The following is a 27,518-nucleotide window of genomic DNA, read 5'->3' as shown; positions in this document are numbered from 1 at the left end:
TAAGTCCATGTTGAACTGGTTTTTACTGATCAGAACCGGTTTAAATTGGTACCATCCCGATCAAACTGGTTCGATCTGGTTCAGATTAGTTTATTCCAGTTTATCCTGGTTCAAAACCGGTTTAAACCGGTTTAATCAATATATATTTCATGGTTTAAGTCCACTTTGGATTATTTTGAATGATTTGAAATAGTTTTAACTGGTTCCATCCGGATCAAACCGGTTCCATCTGGTTCAAGTTCAAACCAGTTTATTCCAATTTATCCTGGTTCAAAACCGGTTCAAACCGGTTTAATCCAAGTAGATTTCATGGTTTAAGTCCACTTTGGACTGGGTTTGACTGGGATGATCCTGTTTAAACCGGTTCCATCTGGATCAAACTGGTTCCATCTGGTTCAAACCAGCTCATTGCAGTTTATCCTGGTTCAAAACCGGTTCAATCCAAGCAGATTTGATGGTTTATGTCTACTTTGGACTGGTTTTGACTGGTTTGAACTGGTTTACACCGGTTCTATCTGGATCTTACCGGTTCCATCTGGTTCAAACCAGTTCATTGCAGTTCATCCTGGTTCAAAACCGATTCAAACCGGTTTAATCCAAGTAGATTTCATGGTTTTAAGTCCCCTTTGGAATAGTTTTGACTGGTTTGAACCAGTTTAAACCAATTCCATCCAGATGAAACCTGATCCACTTGGATCAAACCAGTTCATTCTAGTTTATCCTGATTCAAAACCAGTTCAAACAGGTTTAATCCAAGTAGATTTCATGGTTCAAGTCCACTTTGGATTGGTTTTGACCCGTTAGAACCAGTTTAAACTGGTTCTGTCCGGATCAAGCTAGTTCCATCTGGTTCACTCCAGTGCATTCCAGTTTATCCTGGTTCAAAACCAGTACAAACTGGTTTAATTGAGATAGATTTCCTGGTTTAAGACCACTTTCGATTGGTTTTAACTGAATCAAACCGGTTTAAACCGGTTCCATCTGGATCAAACCAGTTTATGTCCATGTTAGACTGGTTTTTACCAGTTAGCACCGGTTTGAACCAGTTCCATCCAGATCAAATCGGTTCCATCTGGTTTAAACCATTTTATTCCTGTTTATCCTTGTTCAACACCGGTTCAAACCAGTTTAATCCAAGTATATTTCATGGTTTAAGTCCATTTTGGACTGGTTTTGACTGGTTTGAACCAGTTTAAACCAGTTCCATCTGGTTCAAAGCTGTTTATTCCAATTTATCCTGTTCAAAACCGGTTCAAACCGGTTTAATCCAAGTCGATTGCATGGTTTAAATTTAGTTTGGACTGGTTTTGACTGGTTTAAACCTGTTTAAACTGGCTCCATCCAGATCATACCAGTTCCATCTGGTTCAAACCAGTTCATTCCAGTTTATCTTGATTCAAAACCGGTTCAAAACAGTTTAATCCTAGTAGACTTCATGGTTTAAGTAGACTTTGGACTGGTTTTGACTGGTATGATCCTGTTTAAACCAGTTCCATCTGGATCAATCTGGTTCCATCTGGTTCAAACCAGTTCATTGCAGTTTATCCCAGTTCAAAACCAGTTCAAACCGGTTTAATCTAAGTAGATTTCATGGTACAAGTATATTTTGTGCTGGTTAAGACTGGTTTGAACAGGTTTAGTTAGATAGGATATGGTGTTGTGCTGGGAATAACAATTTTACAGGGTTGGTCTAGGTTGACCGCCCCTGGAAAGCAACACTGATTTAGTGGTTTAAAAGAATGCCTTAGTGTTTGAATTGACCAAAGAAAAACGACGAAGAGAGAGAGGTGCCGTTTCCTCCACCCGGTGGCAGAACGCAATGCCGGGTGTATTTAGTTAGATAGGATATGGTGTTGTGCTGGGAATAACAATTTTACCGGGTTGGTCTAGGTTGACCGCCCCTGGAATGCACCACTTATTTAGTGGTAAAAAAAAAAAGGCCCTAGTGTTTGAATTGACCGAAGGAAAACAACAAAGAGAGAGAGGTACCGTTTCCTCCATCTGGTGGCAGAACACAATGCCAGGTGTATTTTGTTAGACAGGATGTGGTGTTGTGCTTGGAATAACATTTTGTGCAAGTTGGAGAGCTAATATTGCCAATGCTTACTTGTTGAGACCGTTGGTTTAAGTATGATCTAAAAAAATTTAAAGAAGGATTGTCGAACCTGTAACCATTCAACTTATGCAGAAGAATTTAATGATCAACAAGATCAAAGACTTTCTTGAAGTCAAGGAAAACAATCCCAGTCGTATGTCCATTATCCATTTCCTTCAGCCAAAGATCACTTAATCTGGTATGTTCTGTTTGGCATGAGTGGTACTTTCTAAATCGTGATTGTGCTTTATGAAATAGCATGTTTCAAAATATTTATGAAGCTGAATGGCTACATGCTTTTCAAATAATTTTGACAGTACAGGTAGAATTTATATTGGTCTGTAATTATCTGGATCCGCCTTTTCTCCTTTTTTAAAGATAGGTGTAACCTTTGAACATTTCAGTGTTTCTGGAAAATTACCACTCGTTATACTTAAGTTAATGATATGTGTTAGTGACTTTGTTATTATTGGTGCAGCAATTGTAAGAATTCGTGGACCAATCCCATCCAATCCAGAGGGTTTATTAATATTCAACTTAATTAGCATATCATAGACATCACCTTCACTAACATTAGCTATTGAAAAATTATTATCATCAGGAATTTTAGCTCTTATTAATAATAGAAGAGCATCAAGTTCAATTGGGCTGTTAGTTTGATTCTGAATTATGTTACTGGAGATGCTAATATTAAGAAATTGTTGAACATTTCCACAGTGTCTTGTACAGATGTTGCTTTATCATCATTTTGCTTAAGTCTAGGGGAAAGACAACTGTTCCTGGGTGGGTTCAGCTCTTTTAGATCCTTCCACAATGACTTGGTACTCTCACTTTTATCAATAGCCTGTGTATAGTAGTTCTCTTTTGCCTTATCTATCAGGTGCTTAGTTTTATTCCTCCACTTTCTATAGCTTTTCATGTATTTTTTCTTGTGGAAATTATATCTTAGGTGCCTAGCCTCACTGAACTCAGGGGTAATCCACTTGGGTGTAATTTGGTGTTTAACCCTTTTGTTTTAATTGGGGCATGCTTGTCTAAGGCTGCATTGAACATCCAATACCATTTGTCTAAGGCAGTGTTGACATCAGCCATATTACAGACTGATTGGAAGGGTTTGCAAACTAAATCATTTAAGAACATTTCCTCATCAAACTGTTTAAAGTCCCTGTATTGTATTTCAATGTGTTGACCATTTTTAGATGATTTCGGAACATGTCTAGTTATACAAGCTGGGTAGAGGTCACTTAGTGCATACACTGGCACATTAATTTCACTTATGTTTTCAGGTTTATTAGTATAGACATGATCAATGATAGTACATGTAGCACTTTTATCTGTTACTCTAGTTAGGGTGTTAATTAATTGAGTAAAGTTGTACTGATGATGTAATGACTTTGGAGATCAAAACAATAGTACTAAACTATTACCTTGAAAATTGGGTGATAATGGTACAATACAAGGGTTTTAATATTAATAGCTTTTATAGTAGCAAAGTAGAAAAGCATCATCAGGAATATCAGTAGAACATGGGTTTTTGGAGAAACAATGTAGTAATGTTACAAACAACATTAATGAAAATCATTAAACTTCATCCTATGTAGCATGTGATGTGATGTGGTAGGTATGTTATGGTTGGGGTGGGGTGCTCCCAATATTTTATTTAAATTATTATAGAAGTCCCACCCAGGCTCAATTGGAAGTTAAATTAGTGAAAGATAGATGTAAAGCTCCAAGCCCCCAGTCAGCAATGCTGATGGTTAAATGATTGAATAGACAAAAAAAAACTGAAATTCAACAAATAACAATTTAATAACTATTCGATAGCCAAATGATTCAAATTTCCTAAGTACTCTCCTTCTGCTTGACCTTGTGATAGCCTATGGCATCATTTGATTATTAGTGTGAGATAGCTTTCCAGTAATAGCCTATTGCATCATTTGATTATTAGTGTGAAATAGTTTTCCAGTGATAGCCTATTGCATCATTTGATTATTTGTGTGAGATAGCTTTCCAGTGATAGCCTGTTGCATCATTTGATTATTAGCGTTGAGATAGCTTTCCAGTGATAGCCTATTGCATCATTTGATTATTAGTGTGAGATAGCTTTCTAGTGATAGCCTATTACATCATTTGATTATTAGTGTGAGATAGCCTTCCACCTGACCTTGTATTATACACATCTGTGTATTCTTCTCTCCTGTTCCTCCAAATTCCTTTTCCTCCTCAACTTCTCCATACTCCTCCTCCTTCTCCACTTTATCCTCCTTGACCTTTTCCTCCTCCTCCTCTCTCCACCGACTAGACATGTCAACTCCGACTGCTCTGCTAGTCTCACTTCTGTCTCCCCTCTTATTGACTTCAGACTTAACTGAACTGGAAGTTCTGTCCACCTAAAAAGCTTCCTGTGAAAACACAAGGACAATACCATAATTTCCTTAGCCCTGTCATCTCACACTACACTCAACCTATTATCAGATAATGGCCATTAAATTTCTTCTTTCATGCATTCATTCACATCAAAATACTCATACTTCCTTGCATGGTAAAACAATGTATTGTCAATTACTTCTCATACATACAGAAATAAATTGTGTCACATCAGTACAAATTCCTAATCCCATTATACTAAACAATATCACAGCAATCAGACGCATTTCTTTACAACTCATACAAAGTACACAAATATTAAAATATCCATGCTCTGCTATTTCCATACATCCATATTAACTAATCTTACACACTTCAACCATTTTCCAAATTCACAATTCAAGCAAGTGGAAATTCTAACACAACGCATGAATAAATGCACTAGTTTACTATGAAGTAACCTATTAGCAAATGACAAAATTAATTCGGACCACAAGCTAACAATCAACATAATTCTCTAAATAATACTCACTCATTTCTCAGATACACATGTAAATTAAACACTACAAAGGTAATTCTACGTACTAACAATCCTAGTAATTAAGTATACATACGACACATAATTACAATTACAATGCTGTAATATTCTGCAAAAGTTGAGCAAATAACCTAATGACCTTTACGAAGCTTTGTCTTTCCTTAGAATCACCTCTCTAAGTTTTACTGCCAAATTATGAGTGGCTTCCTCGGAGTAACCCTATATTGCTCAGCAATCTTCCTAGGTGACACTTAATTTATGCTTGTTAGTTAGAAGTTATAATTCGGATTGAAATTGTATATCACAATTCTGATTGGGTGTCGCTTTGACCCGATCCAATCAAGCTTAGTGGACAATGTCCTTCTCCCTGCCTGTCCACGTGGGGATGGATTTAGAACACGCCCCATTCCCATTGTGGGTTCCTCTGACCTTAGGACTAAACTGTAACACATAGGTGGGAAGTCGTGCAATCTAATGCCTGAGCCAATTCAAGATATGTGTCATGGTAACCTTGCGTAAGATGTTAACTCTAGCCTGCATCAATGTTTAGACATCAAACCATGGCTTGTAATAATACCTTAGTTTATACATGACTTACAAACTGGGACTGAGGAAACATGACTTAGCAATATTACCACATCATGTCTTTGAGAAGACAAAATCAGTGTTCCACTCTAGCCTGGACAAATTATATGGCCATGCTTGTACATGGATTTTAGGCATGTAGTATTACATTATTATATCAGGTTTGGGAGTCACAAAATCAGTGTTACACTGTTACTTTGAAAAAGGGTAATATTATTACATGGGTTCAGTGATTACCAATGTAGTATTCTTACTACATCAAGTTTTTGGAGATCATAAAATGTGTGTGACACCTTCATATGGAAATGGGAAAATATTACTACACGATTCTAGTGTTTACCAGTGTAGTATTGTTACTACAGCAGGGTTTGGAGATTACAAATTCAGTGCTGCAATGGAATAATGTTATTAAATGGGTTTGGTGGTTAGTAGTGTAGTTTTGTTACTACATCAGGTTGTGGTGATTTCAAAATTAGTTTTACACTTCCACCTGGAAATAAGATAATATGACTACATGGGTTTTGGGGATAGCTATGTGGTATTGTTACTACATAAAGTTTTGGCGATCACAAAAGCAGTTTTCTAGTGATACCTGTAAATATGAAATTGTTACTACATGGGTTTGGATAGATATGTACCGGTAATATTGTTACCACATCTTTTTTTTTTTAGATCACAAAATCAGTAATGGGAGATAGGAGAATGTTACTACATGGGTTTGGGTGATAGCTTTTTTGTGTTGCTGTTACATCAGCTTTTGAAGATCACAAAATCATTGCCTGGAATTAGGGTAATGTTACTGCATGACTTTGGAGGGAGGTTATTTAGTACTGTTACTATATGAGGTTTTGGAGATTCACAAAACCAGTGCCTGGAAATAGGGAAATGTTACTAAACATGTTTAATGATTATGAATGTAGTATTTTTAATAGTAATTTTTCTCTTAAAAAGGACAGGCAAGTAATTCTTTTTTATTCTGTAAGCCATTCTATATGTTTTTTTTAGAGTAGTATCATGTATTAATATTAAAACATATAGCGCTATTATAAAACATGATGATTATTACCTTAGAAGTTGTTGATGCTTCCTTCCCCAACCCAAGGATCCCAGGTGATGTGAACTGGTCAGCAGGTTAAGTTCTTTTATTCTCAGTTTGGTGTGTGTGTGCGCGCTTTAGATTTTTGACAAAGCTTTAACAATTTTTCAGTCATATTGCTATGATGTTTGCAGTGTAGCATGTTCATAGTGATGCCTGCCACTGAGGCGTCATGCTAGGTGAAGTGAACTTGTCAGTATAGGGTTACATAGGAATGAGAGTGTCTCATACTCTTGGTTTGCCTATGTTCCCAACTGCTTGTCAGATTGGAAGAGAACTATAAGTAGATGGCATCAGGGTAAATTCATGCCTCTTGATGACATGTGGCACAGGGATAATACTTTGGTGAAAATGAATTTTTCAATACAACTTTTAGTTCATCAAATATGTAATGATGTAAATTCAGATAATTTTAGTCACAAACATTTTCAAATACATAAGTATCTGGAATGACATGACCCTTGGACTCTGATGGCAGTATTTGTACATGGCTTATAATTTTTGACTACACTAATTTTAATTGAAAATTGTTTCAAGCACATAACTGTACACATTTGGTAGTTGAAAGTAAATCAACATCAATATATTTGAAGATTTTTTTGAAGTTGCTGTTATTGTTACAGAAATATCAATAATGCACACACCAAAATTGCAAATATTGCTTTTTTATACCAAACAGTATGGTACCATAATCCTCTTGTTCGCATCAAAACATGAAAACATATGTAGCAAGACTTGTACACAAGTACTATTACAAGGCGCCATCATCAAGCTCACTTAAATAAGTATCGATAATGGTATTTGAAGGAGAAATGCAAAAATGCAAATGACCACTGCAACTCAGCACCCTCACCTGTGCAACTCCATCATGGAGGGGCATGGTAGGAACAAGTGACTGACATTTGAATAGCCAATGCATGAAGTCTACCCATGGAAAGACAGATAGTGGTTTAAGATTAGATATCAATTGGAGAATCAATCATATTTATATTGATGACATGTTGCTGTTTCAGTTGAATGCCATTTTTCAGTGCATGATAGGCTATATATGATGACCAGTATAAATGGTGGAGGAAGAACCCTGGGGGAAAAGTTAGGTAAGAACAGATAACCAGCGAGACGCCAATGGCATGCCATGTCACATACCCACTTTGGCCAAGTCTGAGATTCAAACCCACACTGATAGAGGTGATATGGCTGTTATCAGTCAAGGTGAATACCTTAGTCCACTAAGCCATATGAGGCCCCCATACTGATTACATATTTGGACAATAAAACAATCATATCAAAAGGGTGTTATGTATGTACTAATGTTAAAACATATAGCACTGTTATAAAACATGCTGATTGTTACCTTAAAAGTTGTTGATGTTTCCGCCTGAAACGAAAGGATCTCAGGTGATGTGAACTGGTCAGCATTTTAAGTTAAAATGAGAGTGTCATTTGTTCTTGGTTCTCCCAGGTTTGGTTCCCACCTGCTTGTGAAATCGGATGTGAGCTATTGGTAGATGCCATTGGAGTTCTTCCAGCTTCTTGGTGACATCAGGCACAGGTACAACAATCCATCTCTTTTTTTGTAAATACAATTCAGCAATGCTACAGAAATATCAACATTGCACATAACAAAATTGCTAATATCACTCTTTTATACCAAACTGTACAGTTACTATCAGAATCCTCTTGTTTGCAAAATGATTCACATCAAACCACAACATATGCAGCAAGACTTGTACACAAGTACTAATACAAGGCACCATAATCATGCTCACTTAGATAAGGATCGATAATGGTATCTGAAGAAGAAATGCAAAAATGCAAATGACCACTGCAACTCGGCACACACACATTACATGGAGGGGTCTAGTAGACATCACTTATTGCCATCTGAAAAGCCAATGCTTAAATCTTAAATATCCCTCATTTGTACTGAACTCTACTGTACAAAAGTCCTCTTGTTTGCAAAATGATTCATTTGGGAACATGACAACATATATAGCAAGACTTGTAACACAAGGCAACATCATGAAGTTCACTTTAGTAAAGTATCACTAACAGGATTTGAAGTCCAACATTTTTAAGCATGCCTCAATTTCAGTTCAAAATTTGTATGTGGAAAACTTGCACTTAATATGTTATATCTGAAACCCCTACATGTCTATTAATACACTAGAAATGCAAAATATGACTTGAAATGCAAAGAACTCACTGCACACTAGAAATGCAAAATATGACATGAAGCAGCAATGATGCAGATATATTCAAAAACTGGAAACATAATACAAATGTACCAGCACTCCAATTAATTGATCATCATCCTATTGTTCAAACATGAATAATGTAAGCACTGTAAAAAAATCACACCATTTCTTACCTTAAAAGTTGCCAATATTTCTGTCCATGACCAAAGGTGAAGTGAACTTATTGCATTAGATAAGAAAGACAGCATCTCACATTCTTGGTTCTCACAGGTTCCCACCTGCAAGAGAAATTGTATCAACTATAGTCCTATGGCACTGTTATAACATACTGCCTCCTACTGACATTAGAACAAAAGCAACAAGGGTCTTGTATACTTCTATTTGCAGTTTCTGCTGATGTCAACAAAAAATTGTGCATTCTCAAATTCAATTTAAATATTGTACCCAAGGAATTTTACATCATCACAAGTAGAAAATTGATCACTGACAGTTCTAGAAATTTTGCACTGTTACTTTACTTAAAAGAAATCTGAACTAAGATGTATACATAAGTGTCATGCCTTTCATTTTTTCTTAAACAGCATAAATTTGTCCTAATGTCACAAAGGAAACTTTGTCTTCCAAGATATGGGCTATCAAACTCCAAATGACAACCATTATTATTTAAAATAAAGAAAACAATAGAAAGCACTGAATTTACTCTGAAATTTCAACCACTTGCATAGTCCTTAAGTGGAAATGGCAGTACAAATTGTCAAGAACAACACTTGTTCACAATGTTGCATACAGACGACTCCTTTCAACTAATACATGGCACAGAGTAATGTTTTTTTTTCTTCAAATCAAAGCAAGGCAACTGTTTTCCAGTTTTTCACAAAGAATCTTAATCACATCTCCCCCACCCTTTATTAACTTGAATAGAAATCAAATTAATAGCCATTATTTTAAACTTATAAAATATTTTTCAAAATGTGCATCAAATTATGCCTTGAGAAAGATTGCATTTAACAGCCCAAATTATAACCTAGCAATTACCAGAGAAAGTTGTTAACTGTCCACAGCTTAACTGAATTAAATTTATTGCTGAATGAACAATTAAAAGGGACAGTTTTAATGATTGCAAGACTAATCACCACCTCCTCTCACTGTGAATTATTAAAGTGCAATCAAGGATTTCCACATCTTATTTTTTTTATTAAAAGAGACACACCTTGCACTATGATTTACAGTTTGCTTACTTGCATTTTGGGTTTAATACCATTTTTCAGCACATGATAGGCTATATGTCACAGGAGGAAGAACCCAGGTAAACCCCATTAACAACCACTGACCCATGGAAAGCTGCTGGCAAGATTTCTCACATACTCGCATTGTCTTAGTCCGAGACTCAAACCCACATGGACAGAGGTAAGATGTTAGTGATCAGTACAGATGAGCACTTTAGACCATGTGGCCACACTGGGTCCTTCATCAACATGGGCACACCATTGTAAAATATGTGCCAACATTGTCGAATTACCTCTCCATCTGAAAATGACTGATGGATTAAGGGAAGGCTAGACCACGAGTTTTACACTGCCTTGAATTCATGTGTTGCTGTGCCAAACAACCCCAAACCAAACATACATCAAATAATGTTTACTACTTGATTCTTCAAACAAAAGAGAAAAAAAAACATTGCAGTCCAATAGCCAGAATGTTTTATGTACCCTTTGTCCCAAATTTTAGTTAAAAAAAATAAATGCATTTACTTATTCATTACTGGTGGAAGGGTACTATGCCAGGCCACCCAGATGAGCTTTGCAATACCAGGAAATACATGGCCCACTGGTAACTCCCAGCCAGATACCCAAATCCAGCAGAATTTCTCTGCCCATCCAACCCTTTTAAATTTCATTAATTAAAAGACACCAACAGTTACAAATTATGGAGAAACAAAGTCAAATCATAGATTCAAACTGCAAGGAAAACTTACTACTCCACTTAAATATCAGATAATACTGCAAAAATAAACAGCGGCAAACTCTGGAAAATCTTCAATGACTTGAGGGACAAATCTGTAAATTGTTGTTGTTGTTGTTGTTCTAGGGTTTAATGCCATTTTTCAGCACAAGATAGGCTATACATGGCGGCCAGTATTAATGGTGGAGGAAGAACCCTGGAAAACCCAAGTAAGAACCACTGACCCACGAGAAGCTACTGGCAGGCTTTCCCACGTACCCACGCTAGCCGAGCTTTGGACTCAAACCCACGCAGACAGAGGTGAGATGGCAGTGATCCAGAATGGTGAGCGCTTTAGACCACTCGGCCACTTGGGGCCCCCAAATCTGTAAATAACCTGCCATTTACATCTACAAGTGATGAAAATGTGATATTCAAGAAGAACCTCTTGAAATTATAAATGCATTCAATGATTACTTTGTGAATATAAACGAAACACTTGTGGATTTTACAGCTCATAAAAGATTCCCCAGTAATGAAAATAGAAAGAAAAAAAATCAAATAGTCAACTGAAAATACCATTGACTGAATTTTCATATTTATTGAAGAGGGAGAATGAGAGACTTCTATGCAGAATTATGGAAGATGTATAACTGCTAGGGATGGACAGGTCAAAAATGTTGCCAAGTACCCAGCCAGGTTGGCTTTTACTGGGTAGTGCAAAACCCAGTTGGATATAGTTGGCTGAGCTGGGTACCCATCCATCCCAGTAAAAACCAACCCCGCTTGGTACCTGGCAACATTTTCTCTACCCATCCATCCCAGTAAAAACCAACCCTGCTTGGTACCTGGCAACATTTTCTCTACCCATCCATCCAAATAGTTTACATGAAGTTGCGACAACCTGAACCCACTCTTTTAACCCCAGGCTTTAATCCTTCTATTCGTTATTTGTTCTCTACACCTGTTATTCTTGCAGATTAATTTAACATTTATTTCCATTCATGGTTAATTTAAAATATTGGCATTCATTTTTAAATGTAAAAGTGACTGCTCTCTCTCCATCTTTCTCTAAGTTGTGAATTGAACATTTTCTAATTTTTTTTACAAGAAAGATAGATCTCTATAAATATAATAAAATATACAGGTAGCTAAGAACATCTTTACCAAAAATGGGACTTGAATGTCAATGCATCTGCTTAAAACAGACATGTTTGTGAAGAACCATGTTCTACCAATTTGATTACAAACTTTTTTGCAGAAGTAACAACTGCACATGAACCTTCTTCATCCAGTATATAGCAAAATTTATATAGATTTTACTAGAGTGGTGTATTGCATTTCTCATGAAAACATATATATGGATTTTATACACGAATTCAACATTCTTACACACCTGCAAAAGAATTTGATATACAATATTTTCATTTCTTATTTTGATGAAAATGAAATTGCCTGTTCATAATATTCCACTTTCATGATGTTGAGACAGCATGGAAATAATCATTTAGCCTCCAATCTTTACTCCTTTTCAAGCCATTTTTGATGACCACTCACAACCTACCACTCACCCAAATTTTTCTTTTGGCGCACATTTTAATACATTCAAAATCATCATCCTTTTTATGCAATAAACCATCCTTTCATCAGGCTTTTGTCATTCAAGGTTTTTCCATGTGTAGCAAGCTTGGGTTTCACCATCTTTTTCACGTAAAGATTTTATTGGCTTTTAAATATGTCAAAGAATTGTATTTATTATTCTTAATATCTGTTGATAAAGAAATTGCATACAGTTTCAAAGATGATCAGCTGGTTCAAATGGTAATTTATAGCTAATTTTATTGGCTGACACCTGTTACTGAGTATTCTGCATAGTATTACCTAGAATCCAGGGATAGCACTTTCCATTCTGTTTGGTGTGTATTTGTAATTCTCTCTCTCTCTCTCTCTCTCTCTCTCTCTCTCATATATATATAAAGTGCATTATTTAGCTGCACGAGTGATGTATTCCTTGTAGCTCTGAATATGACTGTGATGCACTTAATCCAGAAACCAGAGAAATTCTTTTGTCATATCTGTGGTAGCTGACAATAACATTTTTGGTTTATGCTTATTTGCAGAAATAGGATCCACACAAATACAAGAAATCAGAATCTCGAACTGTAAAACTTCCCAAGGATTGAGATGCTGTTACTATTAATATGACATGCACAGACGACACTTATAATTTCTATATGTATTTAGAATACAATTATTTTTCTATATAGTCCTTTCATTTGTCTGTCATTACTGAACTTTCGAGTGTGTCCAAATCCTAATAAAGTATATGTTTATCTAAAGTACCTTCAGAGATGAGCTTACAGTGAAGTTGTTGCATAGGTTATCTGCCCTTTTTTTCTTCTTTTTTTTTTGAGAAGCTGGACCATAAAGAAAACAACATCTAGTGGATCACAGATTTCACTTCTGGACCAGCATCAGTACCTCGTTATACACTGTGTACTGTCACCAAAATACACAGAGACAACCACACTATAAAGCTCACATTCTAAACAATAAACAGTTATGTTTATTCTATACCAAGAATGTCTAAATCTAACTTGTTTCATCACCAAACTGAGGGAAAGAAATATCGTAAAAAATGGATTGGAACTATATTTGTGAGTATTGACCCAGAAGTAATTACTGGGACCCAAGTCATATCAGGCCAACTTATTTATTATGAATTTTAGTTAAACTTGCAATGATGCATGCCACACCTATTCAGCTTGTGAAATCTTTGTGCATTTCATGGCAAACAAAATGTGTGACAGCTGTCAGCAGGTCTGCAGTGTTGTTGTTCTGCTGGATGGAAGTTTTTGGATTCAATGCTATCAAGACCCCAAAACTAAATTTGCTGCATCTTTCTTAATCATAGTAATTTTTCAATGCAGTAAAAGCATACTTGTAATACAAGATGATTGTATCTGAAAATGTGTTTGAAATGTGTAAAATATTTTGGAATTAATTTTTAAAAATGAAACTGACATCTTTTAGACAGCAAAGTTGACCAATGGATGTTATTTAAGACAAGTGGTAGCTTAGGTCTGCACAGCTTGAAACAACTTGTCCTGGGACAATCAACAAGATTGCTCACAAAGAATTTTTTTAAGCAGATTGCAATATACCTATTCAAATGTATTTAGGTGTAAGTACTAAAGAAACACCGACAAATGGAATGTTCCAGATTTGCTTTAAGACTTGATTTTAGCTACTTTGCCAGTTGTTAGTATAAATAGTAGCACACTCAAATTTCACATTTTGATGGGACCAATACCATGTTTTGTATAAAATACTATGAGATGCAGTGTCACTAACCATCAAAGGCAACAATGTCATAGGAAATTACAGCTCTAGGGAGGCTCTTCCTTGTTGAACAGTGGTGCTGATCTCTCTCACAAAAACCTAAGCCATATATGTGATATCAGTACAGTAGTATGAACTGATCTTGACAACTTTTGGCAGGCACACTGGACACATGTCAAAATGAGATTTTGGTATCACCACCTGACTGCTGAAGAACTTCCAAGCTAAGCTCTTTCCATTTGTTCCAAATGCCAGGCCAGACCTGAAAATATATAACATGTTGTACTTATAGATCAGTAAGATTTTACCTCATAGAACCGTCTTTGTACGCCTCTACAAAAGTCGCATTGAAGCGACTTTTGACGCTTCTACAAAAGTCCTATAGAAGCGCCTTTTGACGTCACTGTAAACATCAGCCATTTTAAGCCGGTTTTCGTAGCGCCACCTTCGGGGGAAACCCCTGATTAGATACTACATTCATTTCTGTGAATGACAATTACGTCAGATCACGTGGTCACTGTTTATGTACTGGTCGATATCTGCTATTTAAAGTAACTGGGTCGTAATCTCCACTCTCCAAAATGGCGGTCGCGGATTTCATTCAGTACTTACGAAGTTTTCATGATTAGAATCACAACTATGCAAGACTCAATAACCTAGGTAAAGGCTCTGATATTGATATAGGCTGCAATTAGTTTTTATAAATTATCAAATTTAGATCACTTAGTGATGTAGACACAGATGAAAAACTTGTAAATTTCGAGTATGAGAAATGGCAGCTCTACGGTTGGTCACACGGCCTCACTGACATGACGGTGAACGAATTCTCTCCAGATTTTAAAGCACATAACAAATTCTTCCGTGATAAATAATTACACAGCTATAACAATCTGACTTTACTCTTAAATTGTTCCACATGTAATAGATGTGTACCAAAAATGTAAAATGGTTAAAATTGCTGTTAAACGTAACATACACTACATTGCTTAATAGTTCACAGGCAAGCTATGCGTATGCGGTCGACTAGGTAACCTGTGTTCTATGTATAGCGAGCTGCACTTTGTCACTATGCTCTATGAGGTAAAACTGCTAGATATGAACATTTCAAAATGACATTAAGTGCACAAACACTGAGGAAAAACATTGAACTTGACATAGTGACACTCAGAAATGTGAAGTAACATTCTTCCCTTAAGTATACAAGGTTTCCATAAGTATACTCATGAGACACATCTTCAACGAATTAGAGACTAAACAGCTAACACAGTACACTAGCTAGCACAAGACAAGGTGGGGATGGTAATGTTTGATCATTGTTGAAGCACTACTTCTAATAATAATACTTTATATATGGCAATAAAAATTTAGTTAAATGGCAATGTACAAAATTTAAAATGCATAATTTGAGCATGTTGTAACAAAATTTTCTGTTTATTTTGTCAACATGTGTAAAACTATTGATGCTAGTTCAAGGATATGTATGATGAGGTGTGAAAAGGTCTTGTTGGGCACTGTAAACAATGCATTATACAGGCCCTGGAATGGGGTCGCAGAACTCTTTCAGCTAATGGCATATAGCTTTATGGTGTACAAATATATGGGTTATTATTCTTAGTGTCACTTGCAAAAGAAATCTTGAAAATACAGGTTGTATATTTAGTACACATATCTTTTAAATTTTTTCTTCTTCTTTGCTATCCCTTTACTTGTTCTTGTTTCTCTGCAACTATTCCCCCTTGTTATTTTATGGATCAGCTTCTTGCCTGCATTATTTTTGTGTACAGTGAGAAAGGCACTTTACTTCTGGGTCTTTCACTTTGTAAATGGTTAGATCGGTATTTGAGGACCAGGACAGATCTTAAGACTCATTCTGTCCTTAAACATAATGTAAATTTGTAATGTACACATGAAAGAGGTCAGAGGTCATTCAATTAACAAACTTTCGAGCCATGACATCAATGATGTTGTTGTTATTGGGTTTAACGCCATTTTTCAGCACACGATAGGCTATACATGGCTATACATGGCGGCCAGTATAAATGGTAGAGGAAGAACCCAGGAAAATACCGGAAAGAACCACCGACCCACAAGAAGCAACTGGCAAGCTTTCTCACATACCCACATTGGCCGGATCCAAGACTCGAACCCAAACAGACAGAGGTGAGATGGCAGTGATTCGTAATGGAGAGAGCTTTAGACCACTTGGCCATTCTTGGCCCCGACATCAATGAAATGCGCAAAAGAAGCCCCAGCATTGTAATTCTGCTTATCAGGACAAGGATGTAAACACTGATATATCACACATAAGATGGTGGCTTTTACACAGGAAATACTGTGTTAAACATATTGTTCTTTGTTAACTCATGCCCAGATTCCTGCAACTTTACACGTGGGATATGTAACAAAATGAAAGACACAGCTGAAAGAAACTACAAAGATAAGTACTGTCACTTGGAAAACAAAGGTGAATGATATCTTACAATCTAAAGTGGCTATTTATAGATCTGCATTTGACATTTTGGGACCATAATAGCCAATTTTGCTTTGATAGGCCGCATGTCAGATAAATTTTGCTCAGATGGCATTCATTTGTCCTGTACCTGTCCCTCTTTTAAACATCCTTAGTGCCTCAGATTCTGTACCTGATCCTAGCAACCACTCAGGCCTACATAGAATGGAGGTCCCTATAAAATTGTAGTCCTTTTACCACTTCAATAATGTTCACATATCAAGGTATCCTATTCTTACTTATACTTATATACAAGTGGTCTTGTATAAGTGGTTTGCCAGAACAAGTTCCAATGTCTTTTATTTATCTGCCCACCATGGGAGATAATGTGCCAGGTGACGTACCTGGCTCTTTTCTTAAGTACTTTTGTTTTCTGCCTGTTTTGACTGATAATGGTTCCGGTCCCATACCTGCCTGCGACTTTCTACATATGCTGTTTTTACTAAGGAAAAATTGGTCTGGACTATCATAACTGCCTAGGCTTTCTGGTCATCATTTATCTTACAAACAAGTCATTCTATATAGTTGTACAGTGTAGACTTAAAAGCAAAACTTATAACTTTAAATATACCTCCATTACATGCATGTATCATTCCTTGTCTCTCCAAATTACTAGAAAAAAATGTACATGATTATTTTCTCAGCTATTTGAACACTTATGATCTTGTTCATGATAATCAGTCTGGCTTTCAACAGAATCACTCCTGTGAAACTGCACTTGTATCTTTGATTGATAAATGGCTGAAAGCATTAAATCAAGGAGAAATGGTAGGAATTATTATGGTTAATTTTCTTAAAGCTTTTGATCTTGTTGAAGATGAAATTTTGCTTGAAAAACTAAAATGGTCAACTTTTTCAAAGTAAAAATATTAAATGTGGAGTACCACAGGGCTCTATCTTTGGACCTCTATTCTATTTATCAGTGACTTACCTCTTAATATTGGAACTTCAATTTCTTTCACTGGCCTCTTTGAGGATGATACTACACTGTCTGAGATGGGTAAAAGCAAAATGGTACTTGAAAAGAACTTACAAGATGCTCTCAGCAGACTTTAAGTATGGTGCAAGGACAACAGTATGATCATAAATACAGAAAAAATTGAAAGCCCTATTACAGTGCAAAATAATGAGCATGGCTAGATAGCGACAAACTCCAAGTTCTGTTTAACAATGTGAGCCTTAATATGGCCTCTCATGATAAAATTGTTGAGTGTATTCGTAGATAACAAGCTTACTTGGTCTGTTCACATTAAACATGTTTTAAAAAAGGTTTATTCTCATCTTTGGCTGCTGAGGAAAATCAAAACAACAGTCCTCTTCAGTATAGGGTCATCTTTAATAAAAGTTATATTCAGCCATATCTGGACTATTGTAATGTAATTTGGGGCAATACCTCTAATTCAAACATAACAACACTTTTAAGACTCAAAAAGGAGGGCTTGCTATTTAAATCTACATCATTGTACAGACAATGTACAGGATGTAATGAATAATATAAAGATTTTAGCAATACATGAAAGAATAATTCTTAGAATGGTCACATTGATGTATAAAGTATCCAGAAAAGCCATTTCTGTCTATCTAAGCAATATCTTCCACCAAAGACATGCTGATGATACTCCAAATTTGAGGTCTGTAAGAAGTAAAAATTACATTGTACCAAGGCCAAAGAAGGATTTTTTTATATAAAGCTTTTAATATATTGGTCCACTGGTAAGGAACAACATTGCCAGTGACATAAGGCAGGCTCCGGGCATTTTTTCTTTTCGTAATCAATGTCTCAAATGGATGAAATCTTTAGACAATTGAAGAGTTCTAGTACAATAAATACCGCCTGCTTTTCTGTAATTTTGCATCATTTTCACAGTTTAATTTTTCAAAGCAGGACACTATTTTATATTTTATATATGTTTATGTTCTCACAGATGCCTTAAGCAAATATTCCAGGTTTGATACTTTGATTTTTAAAATCACTTAATTATCTAGATTCTTCACATCATGTTGTATATACTGTATATATTGTACTTAACAGATAGAAGGCCTTAAGGTAGATTAGTTCTTTAACTAAATGAGTTACCTTCTATAAATAAAGTCTTTATTATTATTATTATCATTATTATTATTATTATTAAGCCATATATACATTATTTGGCATTCATTTTTTTAATGTTCTAATAAATGTTACCCTATCTTGTTTATAAACAGGTGTAACAATTAATGTTGCATATTTCCTACTACATGTATTCTTTTTAACTTTGTGTTTTTTTTAAAACTATATCAGATCATCTACCCAAATGCAAGGCATCAGAAGGGGTTAAGAGTACTGTGAAGAGGGTCCAGTCCAAGAGTTCACAGATGCAGTCAGTTGGCCACCAGCAACAAAAACAGGACTCGGGGTCAACACCATGCAGCAATAATGGACCAAGCTAATGCTGACCATACAGCACAGCAGATTACACCAGCCATCACCACACAAGTGGACAGTAAATTGGACCACATCCTGGAGGGGACCACTCATTTTCAGCAACCTGCCATATCCTCCCAGGAACCAGAGCAGGGGCTGTCTATCTCATCCAGCACCAAGCCTGAAAGCAATGTCCCACACCCAGTCCAGGTGCAACAAGCAGTTGTGGGACATGCTACCTCAGCCTTCACAGGACTCTTTCTTACAGGTATAGATACTCTGGGTGATCTCATAACACCACTTACTACCCCTGATGCAGAGAGTCATTCCAACTTTGAAAGCACATTGATTGACATAACTGCCTTGGTGCCTAATGAAATTAAGCAGGCCTGAGATTTGGGCTGGATCTTACATAGATCTTCCAACTCTCCTATCCTCATCCACAGACAATACATATCAATTGCAGTTCAGTGTCACATCTAATACACCTGAACTTATCCATCAATCATTAGTTGAGCACTGTTCTATCACACCACATGGAAGTTGTTATGAAGCTGGCCAAGCACAGGGCTCACTGGAGCTTCTACGTTGAGCAGATAGGGAGGGGACAGGATAAATGGTGTGCAACCCACCTTGAACTTTACTTGGGATCAGTTCTTAATAGCATGGGTGACAAGGCGGCCTCCAATGGTACCTCAGTACCATCTTCCATCTCCATACTGAATTCTCCAAAAGAGGCCTGCTTTAACCACCACAAAGGGCTGCATTGTTCTGCAGGACTGGCATGCAAATAGCAACATAATTGTTTCATTTGTTTGGAATCTCATCTCTTAATCAATTGTAAATTGCCCATTCATTAACCATTCAAATTGTTATCCAAATGTTTCAAAACAGGTGAGACCTCAGACAACATGCAGCCCTTTTGTGGTGGCTACAAACCCACTCAGTCCCACAGACCAACTTCAAACTCTCAACAACACAGCCTGCAAGGGAAAAGTGGTCCCACATAACAGTAATTGCCCTATTCCTGTTAAAGCTAAATGGTTCCAACTTTGGTTGAGGGGGTATGAAACATCCATTAACTGAGGGATTTACATTTGGACTTCATGTAGGGCATGGGGTTCTTTGTCACCAATTCAAACTAATAATCTCCAATTAGCCATACAGAATCCAGAGTGTTCAAGACAAAATAGATGAAGAACTTTAATCTTGGCAGATTTGCGCAAATATCATTGATCATTTCAAGAGCCACCATTTTCCTCCATTTCAAACATCCCATCTTTGCTTGTCTGCAATGAAAACACCTTGTACTTTCCACATGATTCACCATTTGTCACATCCTCAGGGGTTTTCTTTTAATGATGTTACATCTCCTAAAAAGTATGGTTCAATGTCAGACTGTAGAATAGGCTATTATAATTATAAACATGGCAAAGGTTGTGTTATGGCAAAAACAAACATAGCTAGTGCCTTTAGAATTGTTCCACTCTGCTCACTCATTATTGTATTTTTGGCTTCACTTGAATAACAAGTACCACAATGACAAGTCACAAGGCCTTCCTATAGGCTGTAGCTCCAGTTGTCAAATTTTTGACTATATTAGCACTGCATTACAGTGGATTGCAACTCACAAATTGATTATGGTGCTGGAATCAAACTACAATACCTGTAAGGACAAATTTGACAAAAACCTTGATGCTTTGTGCCAATGCTGGCATTCCCATGTCTGCAGGAATTTTTTTTAGATCACAGTATGTTTGGGCTATGAAATGAATTTAATCGAGGTGGAAGTAAAACTTCCCATAGATAAACTCCAGAAGTGCTAGTCTGCTAACACTCTTCCTTCAAAATCCAAAATGACTCAACAATCTCCAATCCATAGCTGACAATCAATTTTGCATGTGCAGTTGACCTGCCTGGTAGAGCTTTCTTGAGAAGGTTGATTGATCTGACAGTGGGTGTGTCAAAGCCACATCACTTCATATGCAATACAATGGGGTTCAGGGTAATCTGTAACTCTGGTGCACAATCCTGGGAGAATTCAATGTTAGATCTTTATTCCTCTATGTTTGATGGCTGGACTCGCATGCTATTCATTTGCACACTGATGTACCTGGCACAACTGCCTTTGTTCCTCCATGACTGATGGCTGGACTTGCATGCCATTCATTTGCACACTGATGTACCTGGCACAATTGGCTTTGTTCCTCCATGATTGATGGCTGGACTCGCATGCTATTCATTTGCACACTGATGTACCTGGCACAATTGGCTTTATTCCTCCATGATTGATGGCTGGACTCACATGCTATTCATTTGCACACTGATATACCTGGCACAATTGCCTTTGTTCCTCCATGATTGATGGCTGGACTTGCATGCCATTCATTTGCACACTGATGTACCTGGCACAGTTGCCTTTGTTCCTCCATGATTAATGGCTGGACTTGCATGCCATTCATTTGCACACTGATGTACCTGGCACAATTGGCTTTATTCCTCCATGATTGATGGCTGGATTTGCATGCCATTCATTTGCACACTGATGTAGCTGGCATAGTTGGATTTGTTCCTCCATGACTGATGGCTGGACTCACATGCTATTCATTTGCACACTGATGCACCTGGCACAGTTGGTTTGGAGGTGTGCTTGGCAGCAACTGGTTCTATGGTACAGTACATGGAATAAGGAATAGCAGCGTGCTGGGCAGCAAATAGTTTTATGGTAAATGGACTATGGAATGGCAGTGTGCTGGTTAGAAAATGGGTCTACGGTACATGAAATAAGGAATGTAGGTGTTATGGGCAGCTAATGGTTCCATGGTACATGGAATAAGGAATCGGGATATGCTGGACAACAAATGGTTCTATAGTACATGGGATAAGGAATTGAGATATGCTGGACAACAAATGGTTCCATGGTACATGGGATAAGGAATCGGGATATGCTGGACAACAAATGGTTCTATAGTACATGGGATAAGGAATTGAGATATGCTGGACAACAAATGGTTCCACGGTACATGGGATAAGGAATCGGGATATGCTGGACAACAAATGGTTCTATAGTACATGGGATAAGGAATTGAGATATGCTGGACAACAAATGGTTCCATGGTACATGGGATAAGGAATTGAGATATGCTGGACAACAAATGGTTCTATAGTACATGGGATAAGGAATTGAGATATGCTGGACAACAAATGGTTCCATGGTACATGGGATAAGGAATCGGGATATGCTGGACAACAAATGGTTCCATAGTACATGGGATAAGGAATCGGGATATGCTGGACAACAAATGGTTCTATAGTACATGGGATAAGAAATGGTGAGGCCCAAGATAACACTCTCCTTGAACAAGATCAAATTTTTCAGCCCATCAAAATGTTAACAGTTGCATTTGCTTTCACACTGATGAGGCTTTGGATGATATTGTAAAAGAAGCAAACATTGAAAAACCCTGCCATTATGTTCCTGGTGCTTGCATGCCTCAGATACAACATACTGTTTCTATTAATATGCACATATACTCACACAAATATTGCTTTCAATTTCAGGTTTAGTTAGTACACAGCCCTAAATACATCAGATTTCATCCATATGGAAAGTTAGTTCACTGCAAATGAAGACTGGCAGGGTGCACATGAAGTGGAACATTATCTGGATAATTTCTACAGCTGTGAATCAGTGATGGGCTGTAATTGTATTGAATTCATTGAATATAGAACTCTACCTTTTACCATATCTAACACATCCTAGCCAAAGTTTAAGGATGATTTATCTTTCTATTTGACTTGTCAGATGACCTTTGTATCATGATGTGTATGCATATTGCATGCTTGTCCATCTTGGCGTATGGTTTTTGCAGGAAAGGGTGGTGGAATGCAGGAATAGATGCAGTTCTCTATCCTTTCTGAGGTTACACTATCCTTCCTGAGGTTACACAGGCCCCATGCAAAGCGGGTGACTTGCATGGTAATTCCTATGTTATGGTGGTCTCAGCTCATAAATCAATTGTTTTGGGTTTGACGGTTAAAAAATTCAGATCTGATACCAATTCTTATGAGATCAAATTTACATTGGAACCTTTACCTAAGTAGTTTTATCACATTTTCTAGAAAAGTCATTTTGTAAACAACTTTATGCATTTTCTATCATACTGACATAATATTGTTTTCAGTACAATTGTCACCTGTGTGGCCTGCATCAATAAATCAGTTTCCAATGTTATTCCTTACTTTACTCCTTGCTGTCATCAACTTAAAATTTACAAAATGTTTATTTTATAATTGCATTGCTTACATACATTGTACATACCAGTATGTTTCTTTTTATGCTCTCATACACACTATACACACTACACATAATTTTAGCTTATTATCAATGCTTTTTTATTGTGTACACAATTACGTACATGTACGCTGTATGTAAATTTGCAAATAATAGAGAGACACAAGTAGGATTAGTTCCATCTAATTGCATCACTCTTTTTAAAAAAGTTTCTTCTTCTTCTTCTTATTATTATTATTATTATTATTATAAAAGATGTTACCATAGGTAAGCCAATTTATGATGGAAATAACATTTTTCCAAGTTCTTACAGTCAAACATGTGCCTCACTGAGAAACTGTGGGTACAAATATATCCTGTATCATCAACTGAGAGTGAAACTCTGATCCCCACAAATTTTAAACAAAGACATTTGTACATAATAGGAACATTTCAGGTGTAATTTTAGAATGTCAGTTAATAATTATTAGTTATTTATAATGCTTAAATTAAAATGTGACATCAGCTTATTGCACTATGCCGCACTTGGATAATCAATATCTTAACCAAAATGTGACATCAGCTTATGACACCATGCCGTACATGGACAATCTGTGTCTTAACCAAAATGTGACATCAGCTTATTGCACCATGCCGCACTTGGATAATCAATATCTTAACCAAAATGTGACATCAGCTTATTACACCATGCCACACATGGACAATCTGTGTCTTAACCAAAATGTGACATCAGCTTATTGCACTATGCCGCACTTGGATAATCAATATCTTAACCAAAATGTGACATCAGCTTATGGCACCATGCTGTACATGGACAATCTGTGTCTTAACCAAAATGTGACATCAGCTTATAGCACTATGCCGCACATGGACAATCAATATCTAAGCAAAGTGTGACATCAGCTTATGGCACCATGCCATGCATGGACAATCAGTATCTTAACCAAAATGTGACATCAGCTTATGGCACCATGCCGTACATTGACAATCTGTGTCTTAACCAAAATGTGACATCAGCTTATTGCACCATGCCGCACTTGGATAATCAATATCTTAACCAAAATGTGACATCAGCTTATGGCACCATGCCGTACTTGGACAATCTGTATCTTAACCAAAATGTGACATCAGCTTATGGCACCATGCCGTACTTGGACAATCTGTGTCTTAACCAAAATGTGACATCAGCTTATGGCACCATGCCGTACTTGGACAGTCAATATCTTAACCAAAATGTGACATCAGCTTATGGCACCATACCGCACATGGACAATCAGTATCTTAACCAAAATGTGACATCAGCTTATGGCACCATGCCGTACTTGGACAATCTGTGTCTTAACCAAAATGTGACATCAGCTTATGGCACCATACCACACATGGACAATCAGTATCTTAACCAAAATGTGACATCAGCTAATGGCACCATGCCGCACATGGAAAATCAGTATCTTAACCAAAATGTGACATCAGCTTATGGCACCATGCCGTACTTGGACAGTCAATATCTTAACCAAAATGTGACATCAGCTTATGGCACCATGCCGCACATGGACAATCTGTATCTTTACCAAAATGAACAATATAAATGAATGCATTTTGTGTTTGACTCATTTCATTTTGTTGCTTTCTGGCATCCAAGTTCATAAGAGCAAGGGAAGTAAATTTTATCCCACTGACCTATATGCCTTGTCACATTTTTCATTCTGAATTTTTTTTAATGGTTTAGTACACAGCCTGAGTAAGCTGTACTGTGGAATTTTAGTCTCCATCCTCTCATACTAAAGAAGGCAAAAAAGTGACATCAGCTTATGGCACCATGTCGCACATGGAAAATCAGTATCTTAACCAAAATGTGACATCAGCTTATGGCACCATGCCATACTTGGATAGTGAGTATCTTAACCAAAATGTGACATCAGCTTATGGCACCATGCCGCACATGGACAATCAGTATCTTAACCAAAATGTGACATCAGCTTATTGCACCATGCCGCACTTGGATAATCAATATCTGAACCAAACTGTGACATCAGCTTATGGCACCATGCCGCACATGGACGATCTGTATCTTTACCAAAATGAACAATATAAATGAATGCATTTTGTGTTTGACTCATTTCATTTTGTTGCTTTCTGGCATCCAAGTTCATAAGAGCAAGGGAAGTAAATTTTATCCCACTGACCTATATGCCTTGTCACATTTTTCATTCTGAATTTTTTTAATGGTTTAGTACACAGCCTGAGTAAGCTGTACTATGGAGTTTTAGTCTCCATCCTCTCATACTAAAGAAGGCAAAAAAGTTGTGTTACCTATTGCACTGGTTTTCAAATTAGGATATGTAGGGTTTTGGGGTTTACATCTTATAATGAATAGTATATACAATGTATGCAAAAGTATGCAAGTGCTTCAAGTACTGGGCAAGACCAGCTCATTTAGATGCACAAATCCATTTCAGATTTTTTCTTTCTCGTTTTATACCCTCAGCGGAAAAAGTGTTTGGGTCAGCAACAACAAAAAAGGACAGTCTGCTGACCAGAAACACACACATTTTTAGGAGTCTAACTATATTTATAACAAATTACTGAAAGTCATACAAGCTGATCTTAGTTACTCATATACCAATCCACCATAAATACATAGTGTAAAGGGCCATATGGCACAGTATCAATGAAAAAGATGACTTCATGTGTTTTGAATAAAGGCCTCATTCTGACTTTGAAAGGTATTTTTTCTGACAGAATTTCATGAGCTTTTTGGTAAAGGTAAACATAATGCAGGAAAGCTTTTGGTAAAGCTTTTTGGTCTATCAAGTCAGATATTTTAAAAAATTTGTGTGGTTCCGGGTCACATCAAAAAAATATTTAGGATTATTAGATACAAACTTCTATTTTGGTATGTTTTTGGGGGTCAGGATGGATTCAAATTACTGGGACAAAAATATCATTTGCATCCTGAATTTAACTTAAATCAGAGTTACATTCCTGCATTAATTATGTTTTCTCCTATTTTTCCAAAGTTTTGTTTTGGTTTTTGTCACCGAAAAAAAATAGGATCATCAGTAAATATTAGGTCACACATACTTTTCTATTTGGACTCATCTGCCTGTTGTCCATTTGTCATCATTATTATACAGGCACTTTAGAAGTAATATTTATGATTGAATTTATACCAAACTTTCAATTTAAACAAATATTATTCAGATTCTGGTGTTTGATAAGGAGTAAGATCGACATGTACTAATTAGATCTTATTCCTTTTGATGGGATGAATTTGCTACCATTATAGAAGCCACTGTTTTGGTTGGATTTTTACCAAACTTTGAATACAGACTAACATAAGCAAATCTAATACGAGATGGATTATGATATATCCATGAAAAGCTTCGCTATAGTCGACATTTATTTTGGAACTTAAAGTTAGAGAATATAGGCCAAAACTGATGAATGTACATCTAATTATCTTTGCTTATTACCATTCAAACATCATTACTGAAATTCTACAAAAGGAGCACTTACATGATCATTATTATTGGAAAATTGATGAGTTTGCTTCCTAGGTTACTTATTTGTCCAGTTAGTGAAAAAACATTCTGGAAATTTGACTGATCTAGTTGGGTACAAAATGACATTACTGATTTTAAAATTAATCCAGTTTTACCTCAATTGTATATTTTTCCACATCTCATAAGAAGTAGTTGCTAGATGCTGGGGATGTACCTATTTGTGAGGACAGCTATAAAAAAAACTCGGAATAACAACAGTATGCAAGCAGTACCAAATTCTATCTGATAAATCACAAAATTAAACTCGGAATAACATCAGCATGCAAGCAGTACCAAATTCTATCTGATCAATCACAAAATTAAACTCGGAATGACATCAATATGCAAGCAATACCAAATTCTATCTGATAAATCACAAAATTAAACTCGGAATAACATCAGTATGCAGGCAGTACCTAATTATATCTGATCAATCACAAAATTAAACTCGGAATAACATCAATATGCAAGCAGTACCAAATTCTATCTGAAAAATCACAAAATTAAACTCGGAATAACATCAATATGCAAGCAGTACGTAATTATATCTGATAAATCACAAAATTAAACTCGGAATAACATCAATATGCAAGCAGTACCAAAT

At 36.5% G+C, this 27,518-nt stretch overlaps 1 protein-coding gene across 9 annotated transcripts in view; it reads left to right on the top strand.

Annotated features, from left to right (window-relative positions):
* Window positions 1-27,518, top strand: part of LOC149799965 (uncharacterized) — a 63,382-nt gene that overhangs the window by 30,018 nt on the left and 5,846 nt on the right. For 3 of the 9 annotated variants that reach the window (XM_089959473.1, XM_089959471.1, XM_089959472.1), the window contains 2 exons: window positions 8,144-8,233; window positions 18,953-26,080. In XM_089959473.1, the coding sequence (XP_089815599.1) occupies window positions 24,284-24,961 (678 nt within the window). In that variant the 5' untranslated portion in view covers window positions 8,144-8,233; window positions 18,953-24,283 and the 3' untranslated portion in view covers window positions 24,962-26,080. Of the gene's footprint in view, window positions 1-8,143; window positions 8,234-12,940; window positions 13,110-14,690; window positions 14,823-18,952; window positions 26,081-27,518 lie in introns of those variants that run through there. The other 6 variants (XR_016421261.1, XM_089959475.1, XM_089959476.1 and 3 more) reach the window with 5 other exon arrangements.

The sequence above is a fragment of the Sinohyriopsis cumingii genome, chromosome 5 (assembly GCF_028554795.1).
Source record: "Sinohyriopsis cumingii isolate HCF-2022 chromosome 5, ASM2855479v2, whole genome shotgun sequence".
In the NCBI taxonomy this organism is placed as follows: domain Eukaryota; kingdom Metazoa; phylum Mollusca; class Bivalvia; order Unionida; family Unionidae; genus Sinohyriopsis; species Sinohyriopsis cumingii.
Note: the sequence above shows the minus strand (reverse complement) of the source record. Positions and strands in the feature narration are given on the sequence as shown.